General features: G+C 40.8%; 1 protein-coding gene across 4 annotated transcripts in view; it reads right to left on the reverse strand.

Moving 5' to 3' along the window:
* Positions 1-6,917, reverse strand: part of GPCPD1 (glycerophosphocholine phosphodiesterase 1) — a 54,133-nt gene extending 47,216 nt beyond the window's left edge. The window contains exons 1-2 of one of the 4 annotated variants that reach the window (XM_081833197.1): positions 6,749-6,917; positions 1,424-1,500 (exon numbers count right to left, since the gene is read on the reverse strand). In XM_081833197.1, the coding sequence (XP_081689323.1) occupies positions 1,424-1,472 (49 nt within the window). In that variant the 5' untranslated portion in view covers positions 1,473-1,500; positions 6,749-6,917. The remainder of the gene's footprint in view (positions 1-1,423; positions 1,501-6,748) is intronic. The other 3 variants (XM_081833196.1, XM_081833195.1, XM_081833194.1) reach the window with 3 other exon arrangements.
* Positions 6,918-11,706: the final 4,789 nt, after the last annotated feature.

An 11,706-nucleotide genomic window follows, 5' to 3' on the forward strand; every position in this document is an offset into this window, starting at 1 on the left:
CCCCCCCCCCAGATATGTGTTGGTAATCATCCCCCAAGCATATGGCACACAAATATACATCTGAAGGGTCTCATGACTAAGGTTTTATTAGGCGGTAATAAATTACCTTTTCCCAACAATAGCTAGCCCCCTCAAAGTCCTGGAAACCTTGCTTCCAAAATTCCTTAGAGACTTATGCTATCCCTAACCCCCTCCCAACTTGAAAGTATATAATGGGCCACTCCTCATGACCCCGATGCAGCTCTTTCTGCCGAAGGGTCCTGTCCCTGTGCTTTAATAAAACCACCTTTTTGCACCAAAGACATCTCAAGAATTCTTTCTTGGCCATCAGCTTTGAACCCTAATGACGTCTTTCCTACATCACTCTGATGGCTGCTAGACCAAAGATGCTGAATATACAGAGTGAATCATTTATTCATTCTTTGAACACATATTTACCCCTATTCTGAGCCAGGCACTGTGTTAGATGCATGCACTCAGCATGACAAGACAAAGTCACATTTTCACAGAGCTTACAATCTATCCATAAACAAAATTACTCAAATAATTCCATAAAATCTGTAAGGTACTACGAAAAGTCCTGGAACCCTGAATTTCACAGGGATCCTAACCTAGCTAAATGTGGGGTTGGCATTAAGGAGAGTTAAAGGGGAGAAGGGAGGCCACAGATCTAGACAGAGGAAACAATCTGAGAAAGGCCCAAAAGAGGGAAAGAATGTAACAGATTTGAGGAACTGGCCAGTATAGTGAGTATATTAAATAAGGAGATACATACCCCAGGCGTGATACTATTTTGATATGCTATTTACCCTAAAATTACTTCACACTGCTTTAGTAGACAGCAAAACATACAATAAGCCAAAAAATTTACAAATAGAGAACAAAATTATCTAACCAAATAGTTCACCAACTTCTTGCACTAGCAAAATTTCCCTCATTTTCATGGTTAGTCCAACTATCTTCATCCTGTGCAAAATTAAATAAATTCACAGCTTTCTTGGAAAATATGAGACTAAGACATTTACTATTTGGGGAAGTATGGTTTTTTTTCTTTTCTTTTTTTTTTTTTTTAAGATTTTATTTATTTGACAGAGAGAGAGAGACAGTGAGAGAGGGAACACAAGCAGGGGGAGTGGGAGAGGGAGAAGCAGGCCTCCCACCGAGCAGGGAGCCCGATGCGGGGCTCGATCCCAGGACCCTGGGATCATGACCTGAGCCGAAGGCGGACGTTTAACGACTGAGCCACCCAGGCGCCCCCTTAAGTATACTATACTCCAAGCACATTTCTGAAAAATAAGGTAAGTTCTAAAGATAGTTTCATCTAAAAATTAGTCCTATTGTAATAACAAACTGCATATTTAAGATAATCAAGATAAAAAAATACTCATGTAAAATTTTGTTTCAAAGTAAAATTTTACAATACCTGGTAAAAGAGTTCCTCTTATTTCAAAAGTAACCTGAGAAGGTGTCATTCTGATGGATTTATTTTACAATGTTGAGCTAGGGAGAAAAAGAGAAGATGTCATTTAAAATATATAAAAATCTTAGCTCTAAATAGCTACCACCAAGAAACAAATTAAAAAACAAAACAAAAACCAAAAATAAATAAATCAGAACTGTGAACAAAAGATTCCAGAAAACTTATATGTAAAGGCTGAATGATTTAGGAAGTACCTAGCAATTTTTAAAGCATAATGTTAAGACCTTTTCTGTGTGTAGGGACCAGAAAAATTGCAAAACAAGTGTCCAAACTTTTTTTTTTTTTTTTAAGGATTCAAGATTCTGTTACAAACTTTCTCTTCTGATAAGCAGCTGTTCTGAACTCAATCTATCTTTCCCGACCAGGCTCATGTTATGACGGAGGAAAAAAAGCAAAACAAAAACAAAGCACAACTACAGACAGAAAAAAACTTGGCTCAAGAGAGAATTTCTACTGCAATAAGGTTTCAACTTTAATAACAAGGAAACAACTGAAGAACTTAAGTACCATTCACTGAAACAAACTAGTTATGTTCTGCAACAAGATGCAGATTCTGCTTCTAAGTAATGTAACTAATAACTTAAAAAAAAAAAACACAACCCTCCCCCATAAACCACTCTTCAGATTTTCTCTGGACTCTTATTACTCTAGTTCTGTGGACTCAAATTAAAGTCTCAACTCTGTGCTCTATTACCAAACCCTATTGATTCTAATTGATCCTACATATAGGCCTTTCTTTCTACGGTCTGAACTTCATTCAAAATCCTAAGCATTCTAACCTGGATTGGATTCTGCATTCTTGGATTCTGTCTTCCCAATAATACATTTTTTGGATTTGTCTTTGTATTCTGTCTTCCCAATAATACATTTTATGTCAGTTAAAATATTCTTCCTCATGTCCCTGACTAGGAATTACTTCGATTACTTACAGAAATCTAAACCCCTAATCCTTGATGTCCTATCCACATTTTCTCTCTAGCTGATTTTTCATTTCTTGGTTGTTTTTCCCAGCCAAACCAATCTGTTTACCACCCCCTAATTTAAGTACCTGAGGAAAGATAACAGATTTTTAAAAATATATACAGTATCAATTCTAAAGGAGGCTATATAACTTATATATAGAAAGAACACACACTCTACACAAGGGCAGATCATTCTACATAACTTCTCCAAACCCTCCCCAAAATTTTGTGCCCCAATTCACCAGTATTCCTAAAATAATTCCAATGTCTTTACTCTGCATCATTTCATTAGTTTACCAGCTTAAAGGTTATTTGTATTTATACATTATTTTAAAAATCATAAAGCAATTTTCATAGCTATTCATTCTTCTATTTCCCCTTTGCTCCTTTTCCCACCCCATGAACGTATACCCAACTCTGCAATGACCATTCAATGAACACTGCTGCTCAAGTAACTACACTTCCAAGCCAAGGTAGATCTATAGCAAGCAGTTCTCACTGGGGACAATTCTGCCCTCCAAGGGGTACTTGGCAATGTCAGGAGACATTTTTGGTTGTCCCAACTGGGAGTGATACTGCTGGCATCCAGTGGCTAGAGGCCAAAGTGCTGTTAAACACCATGCAATGCACAGAATAGCTCTCCACAAGTAACTGTCCACCTCCAAATAACAATAGGGCGGAGGCTGAGAAACCTGATCCACAGGGGGCTGCTATGAGGGTCAAAATTCCAGACTCACTGTTAGCTACAAACTATTTATCATCCCACTTACATCAATGATAAAATGTAAATACTGAATATTCGTATTAAGCAAGACCACCGGTCAATGTGGTTTCATATCACCTTCATACAGAATTCCCTATTTGATAACTCTACCATTTCAGTTAGAAAACCCAAGACCGTGCACTAGAGAAAATCCTGTCCTTGATCAAAATAATTTGTGTCTAAGAACAAACACAATCTATTTAAAGCATATACATTCAGTTCTAGCACTGCCAAAGAATGTTCTAAAACTAAAAATAGCTGTAGACTGTTAACCCCCTCATTAAACAATCATTATCCAAGTATCTTATTAGCTCCCCTTTAATACGACATCTGATAGGAATCGGAGTACTAACTCTAAGAATAGTAATACTTCCTTTTCTAATAATTAAATAGTTCACTTAAACACCACACTCTTACCTTTAATTTATGTCATATAAAGAAACCTCAAAACTAGCAAAAGAGCTTGGCTTTTACGTAACTGAATTTTGGGACACAGCAAAAAGCCCCATCATCCAGCAAAACTGGTGCATAACCAACCTTAATCACAACCTACAACTTCTACTTTCACCCAGTATTTACTGTCAGTTTTCAACAAAGGACTACATAATCTCATCTACATAATTACATAGTTGCTACTCAACTATTTTCTGATCAATTTTAAATATCTATTTTAGCCAATTTTAGGGAAATCAAATGTAATTATTCCCATGTATTAAAATCAACAACTGGCACAAAATTACCTCTAAATTTCTACTGCATTAAATGGGAAACTTACATAAATTCAATTGATTATTAAAATTGACTTTCATTCTTAAGGTTGCTTGTAAAAGTGCCTATATAACTTGGTAACAGTTATTGTAATAGCTGCAGTAAATGTACTGTACAAAACCACATACACAAGCACAAAAACACACCCCCCCCTCAAAACCTCCCTGGATGTCAACAAAGCATCATTTTTCGTTTGGATTGCCAAAAGTCCTATAGTGTGGTTTAATTTCCTCTCTTCCCCCTCCACAATTTAATACCATACCAAATAAAAGCCTGGGGAGCTGCTCCTACATCAGTTTACTTGATTGTGGACAGAGGCCAAAATTCTGGTGCAGGATTGGCGTGCACAATTTTGGCACCCAGCTACCACCAAAACAGTAGTGACAAAGTAAAATACTGTACTGTTGCAGAATGCAAAATTTACACACCCACCAACACTTCCTCTTCCAAACAAGCAAAAAAAAAAAAAAAAAAAATCCCAACTTGGACGGGGGAGGTCTTCCACACATACACAAAACAAGAGTAAGGTGAAAAAATCTAGTCATTTTCATGTACATGAGCTGACTGTAAATGTAATTTAACCAACACAATTTGTTTTATATAAAACTTCCATTTTGTGCTTTTTGAAGATAAATATCAAACAGTATTCTCATCTGAGATTTTGAGTAGCATCTAACAGTATTTTAACATTTTTTAAAGACTTAAGCAATTAGTAAAGTATGACATTGTAATTTACATTCAAGAAATATTTCAGAGTTTACACTACCTGCCAAAATAAATTTTACTCTATTTTTTTGGTCAAAGAAACTATCCCAACACATGACCTTACTGGTCTACCAGCTTGAGGAACAAAAGGGGTATTTATTTATTTTTTTTTTAAAGATTTTATTTATTTATTTATTTATTTGAGAGAGAAAGAGAAAGAGAAACAGCATGAGAGGGGAAAGGGTCAGGGGGAGAAGCAGGCTCCCCGCTGAGCCAGGAGCCCGATGTGGGACTCGATCCCAGGATTCCGGGACCATGACCTGAGCTGAAGGCAGTCGCTTAACCAACTGAGCCACCCAGGCACCCCAAAAGGGATATTTAAGCAAACCAAGGTAGAGGAACATTTAGTTTACAGCTATATTGAGATCACAGATATTTTTAGTTAAAATGTGGTTTTCTGGCCGAAAAGAACATCTCTGTCTTCCTTCAAATTTTTTCAAAGAAAAAAGCCATTTCCAAGTCTTACTCTTTCCTGGACTCCAGCAGCTTTGGTCCTCATAACTGGCTATAAAGAATATATGAAATACCTATGTTTTCCTAAGTTAATTTCTGTTAATCCTTTTGGAGGATCATTATGAGCCCACTATTCTGACCCCAGTATACTTGAGCCATGAAGACACGAATGGATTTTCATTATGCATTTCTGGAGATTTCACTAAGCCAGGTTTATTCCTGGTTCAACTTTTTAAGCAATGCAGTAAAAGTTTTCCAAATGTTTTCCATTTCACTTTGTCTTGATATTATGTCATGTATAGTTCATATGCTTTCCCTGGTTAGATTACATACAAGGATTTGATTCATCAACCTACTTTTTGTAGGTATCAAATTTTACTCTGCCACTGTGAGATTTCTTTTGTGGTCATTATTTTTCCGAACAGAACTTTCCTAAGTCTTATTTTGTGTAGAATATTGGTTCTCCCTAGTTCTTAAGTCCAGAACAGATTAGGCCATGTGCAGTTTTACCTGTTTGCTTTATCCTGAATCATTTGTATCCAGACCATCAGGAGTTGAAAAAAGGACAGATAGCTTGTATTTACTTCTTAGCTAAGTCACAACTGTCAGAAATGTAGCAAGAGGGAGAAACATGAAGGGGTAGAGAAGGGGGTAGTTACTAGGCGCGAATAGAGAGGGCCACAGAAGAGTATGAAGAAAAAACATCATCAGGTCTAAACATCCTGCTCGGTTCAATCTTTTTCTATGTCGGCACTATATTGGACTCCACAGCTGCCTCAAAATAAAAGAATTCTCTGCAATTCATGACTGAATTCATGAACGATTTCCTTTATGACGGGGCAGTGGGGTGAGAGGGGGCTGCTGAAGCCCCTAACTGATCGAGGAGTTCCCCCAGAGGGCATCACGGCAATCTGAAGAGCTTTGGGCCAAGAGCAGTTTTGGAGAGACGGTGCAGCTTTCCCAAAATTGCATGGAGAGCAAAGATGTCTATTCCTGGGACCTCTCCTTAGGATAAGAAGGCACTTCGGTTTTTTGGAATAACTGGATTATACAAGCATGCCTTCGACTATGTGGTTAGGCAATTTCAGAAAATAAGCAGTTGCCAAAACACTAAGAATTACGCATAGACGGATCGAGTAGTGGTGAGCGAGGGGCATGCTGCGGGTTAGGGGTGCACAAACAGATTTCAGTGGCAATTTTTGTTTCTTCGTTCCTTAAGTTCGTATACTCGTGGTGGTCTTAGGCTCTATGAATTCTGGCAGGGAAAATACTGTACAAATTTTTCAGAGAGGAACTAAGCACCAGGCAGCCCAGCGGAATCGTGGGAGCAAACAATAAAAGTCGAAATAGACAGAGGGTGTCCACCGACGTACCGGCGCGAACGTCCAGGCCAGTGTTCCCCAGGGGACAGTGCCCGCAGGGCCGGGGCCGGGGCACCTGCCCACCCCTCGCCCCGCCGCATCCCCAGCCTGGCCGCCCTGACAGCTCGGTTGCCACGTGAGCTGCCGCCGCGGCCTCCGCACCGAGCGCCGGGCCAGGCCTAGCGGCCCGCCTCACCTGCCTGCTCCGCGGGTCCGCGCCGTCACCGCCGTCGCCGCCGCTGCGCTCGAGAGCGAGGGCCGCGGGCCGAGAAGCCGGGCGCCCGCCGTCAGCGCCTCGCCAGCGCTCCCCCAGGCAGCCCCGGGCGGCGCCGAGCGGCAGGAAGCGGCTCCACTCAAACCGGTTTCAGCTGCTCCAGACCAAACCGCCAGGCCACCCCGCGGGGCGGGGCCTGAGGGGCGATGGGGCGGGACTTGACGTCACGCCGGCGCCGTCCTGGCCAATCGGCGGCCGCGCGCGGGGGGCGGGCCCGCGCGTTCCTGGAAAGGGCTAGCGTCGGCGACCGGGGGCGTCGGGGCATCCCCGGGGTCCCCCCATCCCGTGCGTGTTTTCCGCAGACTCGGAACCCAGCTAGGTGCAGCGCCGACATCCGGACTGGGGTCTTAGACGCATTCCTTGCTCCCCAAAGCCGCCTTAGAACGACCAGTCGTGGAGGCCGGAGCTGCAGTTCTGAAATGCATTTTTTGCCATTCAAAAGTGAAGGAAATTAGCAGGCCTAGTGTTTTCTGGAAACTTTCTTTCGTTACAAAACAGCAAGCACATTTGGACCAAATCTTTAAAGTTGAAAACGAGAATTGAGTGACCTAAGATGTTTGAGCGTTTATACCTTTGCTACACAAAATCTTACAAGGCCAGCAGCATCACCTGGGTAGCTGTCAAAATTGCACTCCCAGGACCTTTTCGGATCTGCCTAATCTAATTTGCATTTAACAAGATCCCCAGGTTATTTGTATGCAAATTAAAGTTTGAAGGAACTTTTCCCAAAGCAAGACAGACCCTCTCTGCAAATTTCTTATTTTGTGAAAAATCAGCCCTACCAAAAACAAAAAAAGCAAAGTTTTCTCTCTTTTGAAGGTCACAGAAAAATTAATCAGCATTTGCCACTTACCTAACTTAAATTGTTACCTTCCCAGCGTCAAAGTTAACTTCTGGTTAACCTCTAATATAAAATTACATTATCAATATTTCATTTACATCAAGTGAGATACTGAAAATTAAAGAACCACCTTTTTAGTGGGTGTTGAAGAACTCTTGCAGTAAGAGATAGCTCAGTGTCGCAAATTGGTTGGAACGGGCCTACTAAAAAAAGCATTTGTATTAGATAAACTCTAGCTTTAAAGATTTTATTTATTTATTTGAGATAGAATGAGAGAGAGAGAGAGAGCACATGAGAGGGGGGAGGGTCAGAGGGAGAAGCAGACTCCCTGCTGAGCAGGGAGCCCGATGCGGGACTCGATCCTGGGACTCCAGGATCATGACCTGAGCCGAAGGCAGTCGCTTAATCAACTGAGCCACCCAGGCGCCCAAACTCTAGCTTTAGAAAGAGTTTCTAGTTTTATAAATCAAAGTGCTCACAACCACACTTGATATTTCAGCTTGGATTTAACCCCAGGGCGTTTCTGACAATGTCACCCATTCAGTTACTAAACAATTATTAAGTGCATGCTTTGTGTTAGGCACAGAATGCAATGGTTTTTTGATGGCACTTTTAATACCAAATTTCTTAAAGAATTAAAATTTCCTCCCAATTATGTACCATTATCTGCTCAAGTCTGCTGTTGTACATTTCCTAATAGCTTGGAGTTTCATTTCTCTGTTGTTAGTCATACTTGAGTGATGGATTTCTTCCCTTCGAGTTTGCTTCCTTTAAATATTTATAATAGATCTTTATTTTCCTGTGATCACCACTTAGTCAAGCTTTATTTGTCTGATGTTCATAGTTCGAGTTGATGTACCCAATCCATGTTCCTTCCCTAAGTCCTATTGAAATTATAGAAGAATTATACATATTTGAAAGATGCCATCAGTGGGCTGGAAGTTGAGGCACTTCTTCAAGATCTAAAACAAACCAGTAGCATTAGATGATTGGAAGAATAATAAGAACAGAGAAACTTGGACCCCCACAGGGAAAGAAGGTACTCCTAGAGATGCCATTTTACAAAACCTTGCTCAGAAATTCTTTAATAGTGCAATATATTTAGATTACATCATATATTTCCCATTCTGATTGAGATATTGAAATAGAATATAGAGAATATATTCTTTCCTCCTGCCACTTCTGTGGAATGTTATAATTTTTCAAAAACATGGTTAATGAGGTTAATTTACTCATTTCCAGGACTCCATATGTATTGAATTTTACAAAAGATTAACATCTTATTTGATTACATAATGAAATATGTTATCTCATTTGTCTAAAATCAACACTGCATGATCTCACTTTATACCTTAATTTTTTTAAAGGTGGTAATATCACCAGCCAGACTCCAAGATCTGACGTTTACTGCCTACCTGCTTGTACTCACTGTAGTTTCCTCTTAACTCAGGCAAATGAAACCTGAAACCACCCCTCAGGTGATAGCAACTACCTTAACAAGACCTCCTGGCCCAGACTATCCAGACCCTTTGAGCTAACCCCTACTTTAGCTTGTGCAGAGGGGCCATGGAGTGACCTCTGGAATGACCTGCCATTACTTTTACCTCATTATAATACTAAAATCTCTGCCCAAGGAGGAGTCTCAGCCTCATTTACAGGACATACAATGTACGTATAGGCATGTTTCTTTAAAGCGCATTCGCTACCTTATGCCTGCCCCTATACACGCTGACAAGTCTTCCCTATCTAAATATTCATCCTAACCCTGAAAGTAAGGTACGTATTCACCCATCCTCGGGGAGTCATGACTTTGGAAGCTGTCCTGTATCATCTCCTTATTTGCTGCAAATAAAGTTTTTTTCTTTGTGCAGCAACTCACCTGGTGTAATTTCTGTGACCCACCAAGGAACAAACCCAGGCTTGGTTACAGTAATGATATTGATGGAAAAGCTCTAGATTTAGGGGCCAGACCTAGACTTGAATCCAACCCTTCACCATCTCTGACATTTTGAGTATAAATAACCATTTTTTGTAACTGGGGACATCTTCAATTTGATTTTGACTAAAGTAACTTTTTTTTTTTTTTTAAAGATTTTATTTATTCATTTGACAGAAAGAGACACAGCGAGAGAGGGAACACAGGCAGGGGGAGTGGGAGAGGGAGAAGCAGGCTTCCCGCCGAGCAGGGAGCCTGACGCGGGGCTCGATCCCAGGACCCTGGGATCATGACCTGAGCCGAAGGCAGACGCTTAATGACTGAGCCACCCAGGCGCCCCTAAAGTAACTTTTCATCTATAAGTCATCTGTGGGCTCCATTGTGGGTCACTAACCAGCCCCATATGGGTGTTAGCTCAAATTTTCATATTTAGGGTAGTAGGATACCATCTGTAAATGACCAATACATTGGTAAAACTGGATATCACGGAACAGTCTCTAAAGAAAAATTGCCACGTGTAACGTAAACATAATTACAACTCTGGAAGGCATCTGCCTTATGGACTCTAGGAATCAAGACGTTGTAAAATTAAGAAGTACAAGTTATATCAGAAAATGCTGAGCTAAGCCATTTTGTTGTTAGCCTTTTCCACTTATTATTTTTTGTCTTTCCAAATGCCTCTGAGTCTCGTGCATTCTGCGTTAAAATGGATTCCCCAAGGGAATTCCCTTTACTGCTCAAATTGTTCAACAGTTGACTGGCTACCATTTTATCATTTTAGTGAAAATATTGATGACTGTCCACAGAAGGAGCTGTTGTTTTCTGGGCATATCCGTCCTCTGAACAAAAGGACTCTAACAGCTCCACTACCACACAGCAGCCTCAAAATCCCAGCTGCTCTCTCCTGGCTGGCAGCGCGCCAGAGAGCCCAGATTGAAGTCAGGAAGGCAGAGGTTCTTGGCAATGGTGGTGCATTTATTATATGAATGATTTAGATGGGGGAGATAGAGGCAATGATTCTGCTCTTTGTTGTACTCCCAACTTGTTGGCTTACACTATACCATTGTTATTTTTCCTATAAAACAAAAATGAGAGTGAGAACTAACACTTGATTGCTTTTATCTGTTAGATCTCTACTTTGCCCTCCTAAAATTGGGCTCTCAAGGGCAAGGACTACGTATTATTGATCTTCACATCCCAGCACAGTGCTTGGCACAGAGCGGATATAAACATGCTTATAGAAATCACTGAAAATTTCAGGGGCACCTGGGTGACTCAGTTGGTTAAGCGACTGCCTTCGGCTCAGGTCGTGATCTCAGGGTCCTGGGATCGAGTCCCGCATCGGGCTCCCTGCTCCTTGGGAGCCTGCTTCTCCCTCTGCCCCTCTCTCACTCTCTGTCTCTCATGAATAAATGAATAAAATCTTTAAAAAAAAAAAAAATGCTTCCTGATCTCAGGGAATGTTTAAAAAAAAAAAAAAGAAATCACTGAAAATTTCAGGAAAAAGTATTAAAGCAAGTTTGTCAATTCTAGATGTCAACATTAAATACTAAGCCATGTTGTGTCTACCCCCTGGAGAAGCAGGGATTCAGCTGCTATGGGTTCCATTGTATGGCCTCCCCTTACACTCATATCACCTCATCTTACAAGAGTAGTGCTGTGGCTATCAACACTGACATTGAGTTAGATGACATTCTGACCCACAGCTTTGGACATATGGCTCACGTAGTGGTGATGTTGTTTTAAATTTAATTTTGAATACACACCCTAATCCAACGAAGACCCCACCACTCCCTGTTACTCATCCATTGTCCTAATCATACATTTCACAGGTCCTACCTGGCTCAGATAGGCCTCTGAGTTTGGATTCCAAGGCAACAGAACAAACTGATTATCCTAGTCCAGCTAGGCTAAAGAGAACCTCGTCTTCCTTTCATGAAAATAAGTGTATGCTGTGGCTATGTTCCTTATTACATTTTCCTCCTAAAAAAGCAAATTAAGTCCCAACCCAAAGAGTATGGAGAGAGGGTGAGTATCATCCAAACCGCTTAGGATTCATCCACCTTACCATGCAATCAATTAATGTGACTATACATAAAAATG

This window comes from Leptonychotes weddellii, chromosome 10 (assembly GCF_054177405.1).
Source record: "Leptonychotes weddellii isolate Sample4059 chromosome 10, ASM5417740v2, whole genome shotgun sequence".
Lineage (NCBI taxonomy): Eukaryota > Metazoa > Chordata > Mammalia > Carnivora > Phocidae > Leptonychotes > Leptonychotes weddellii.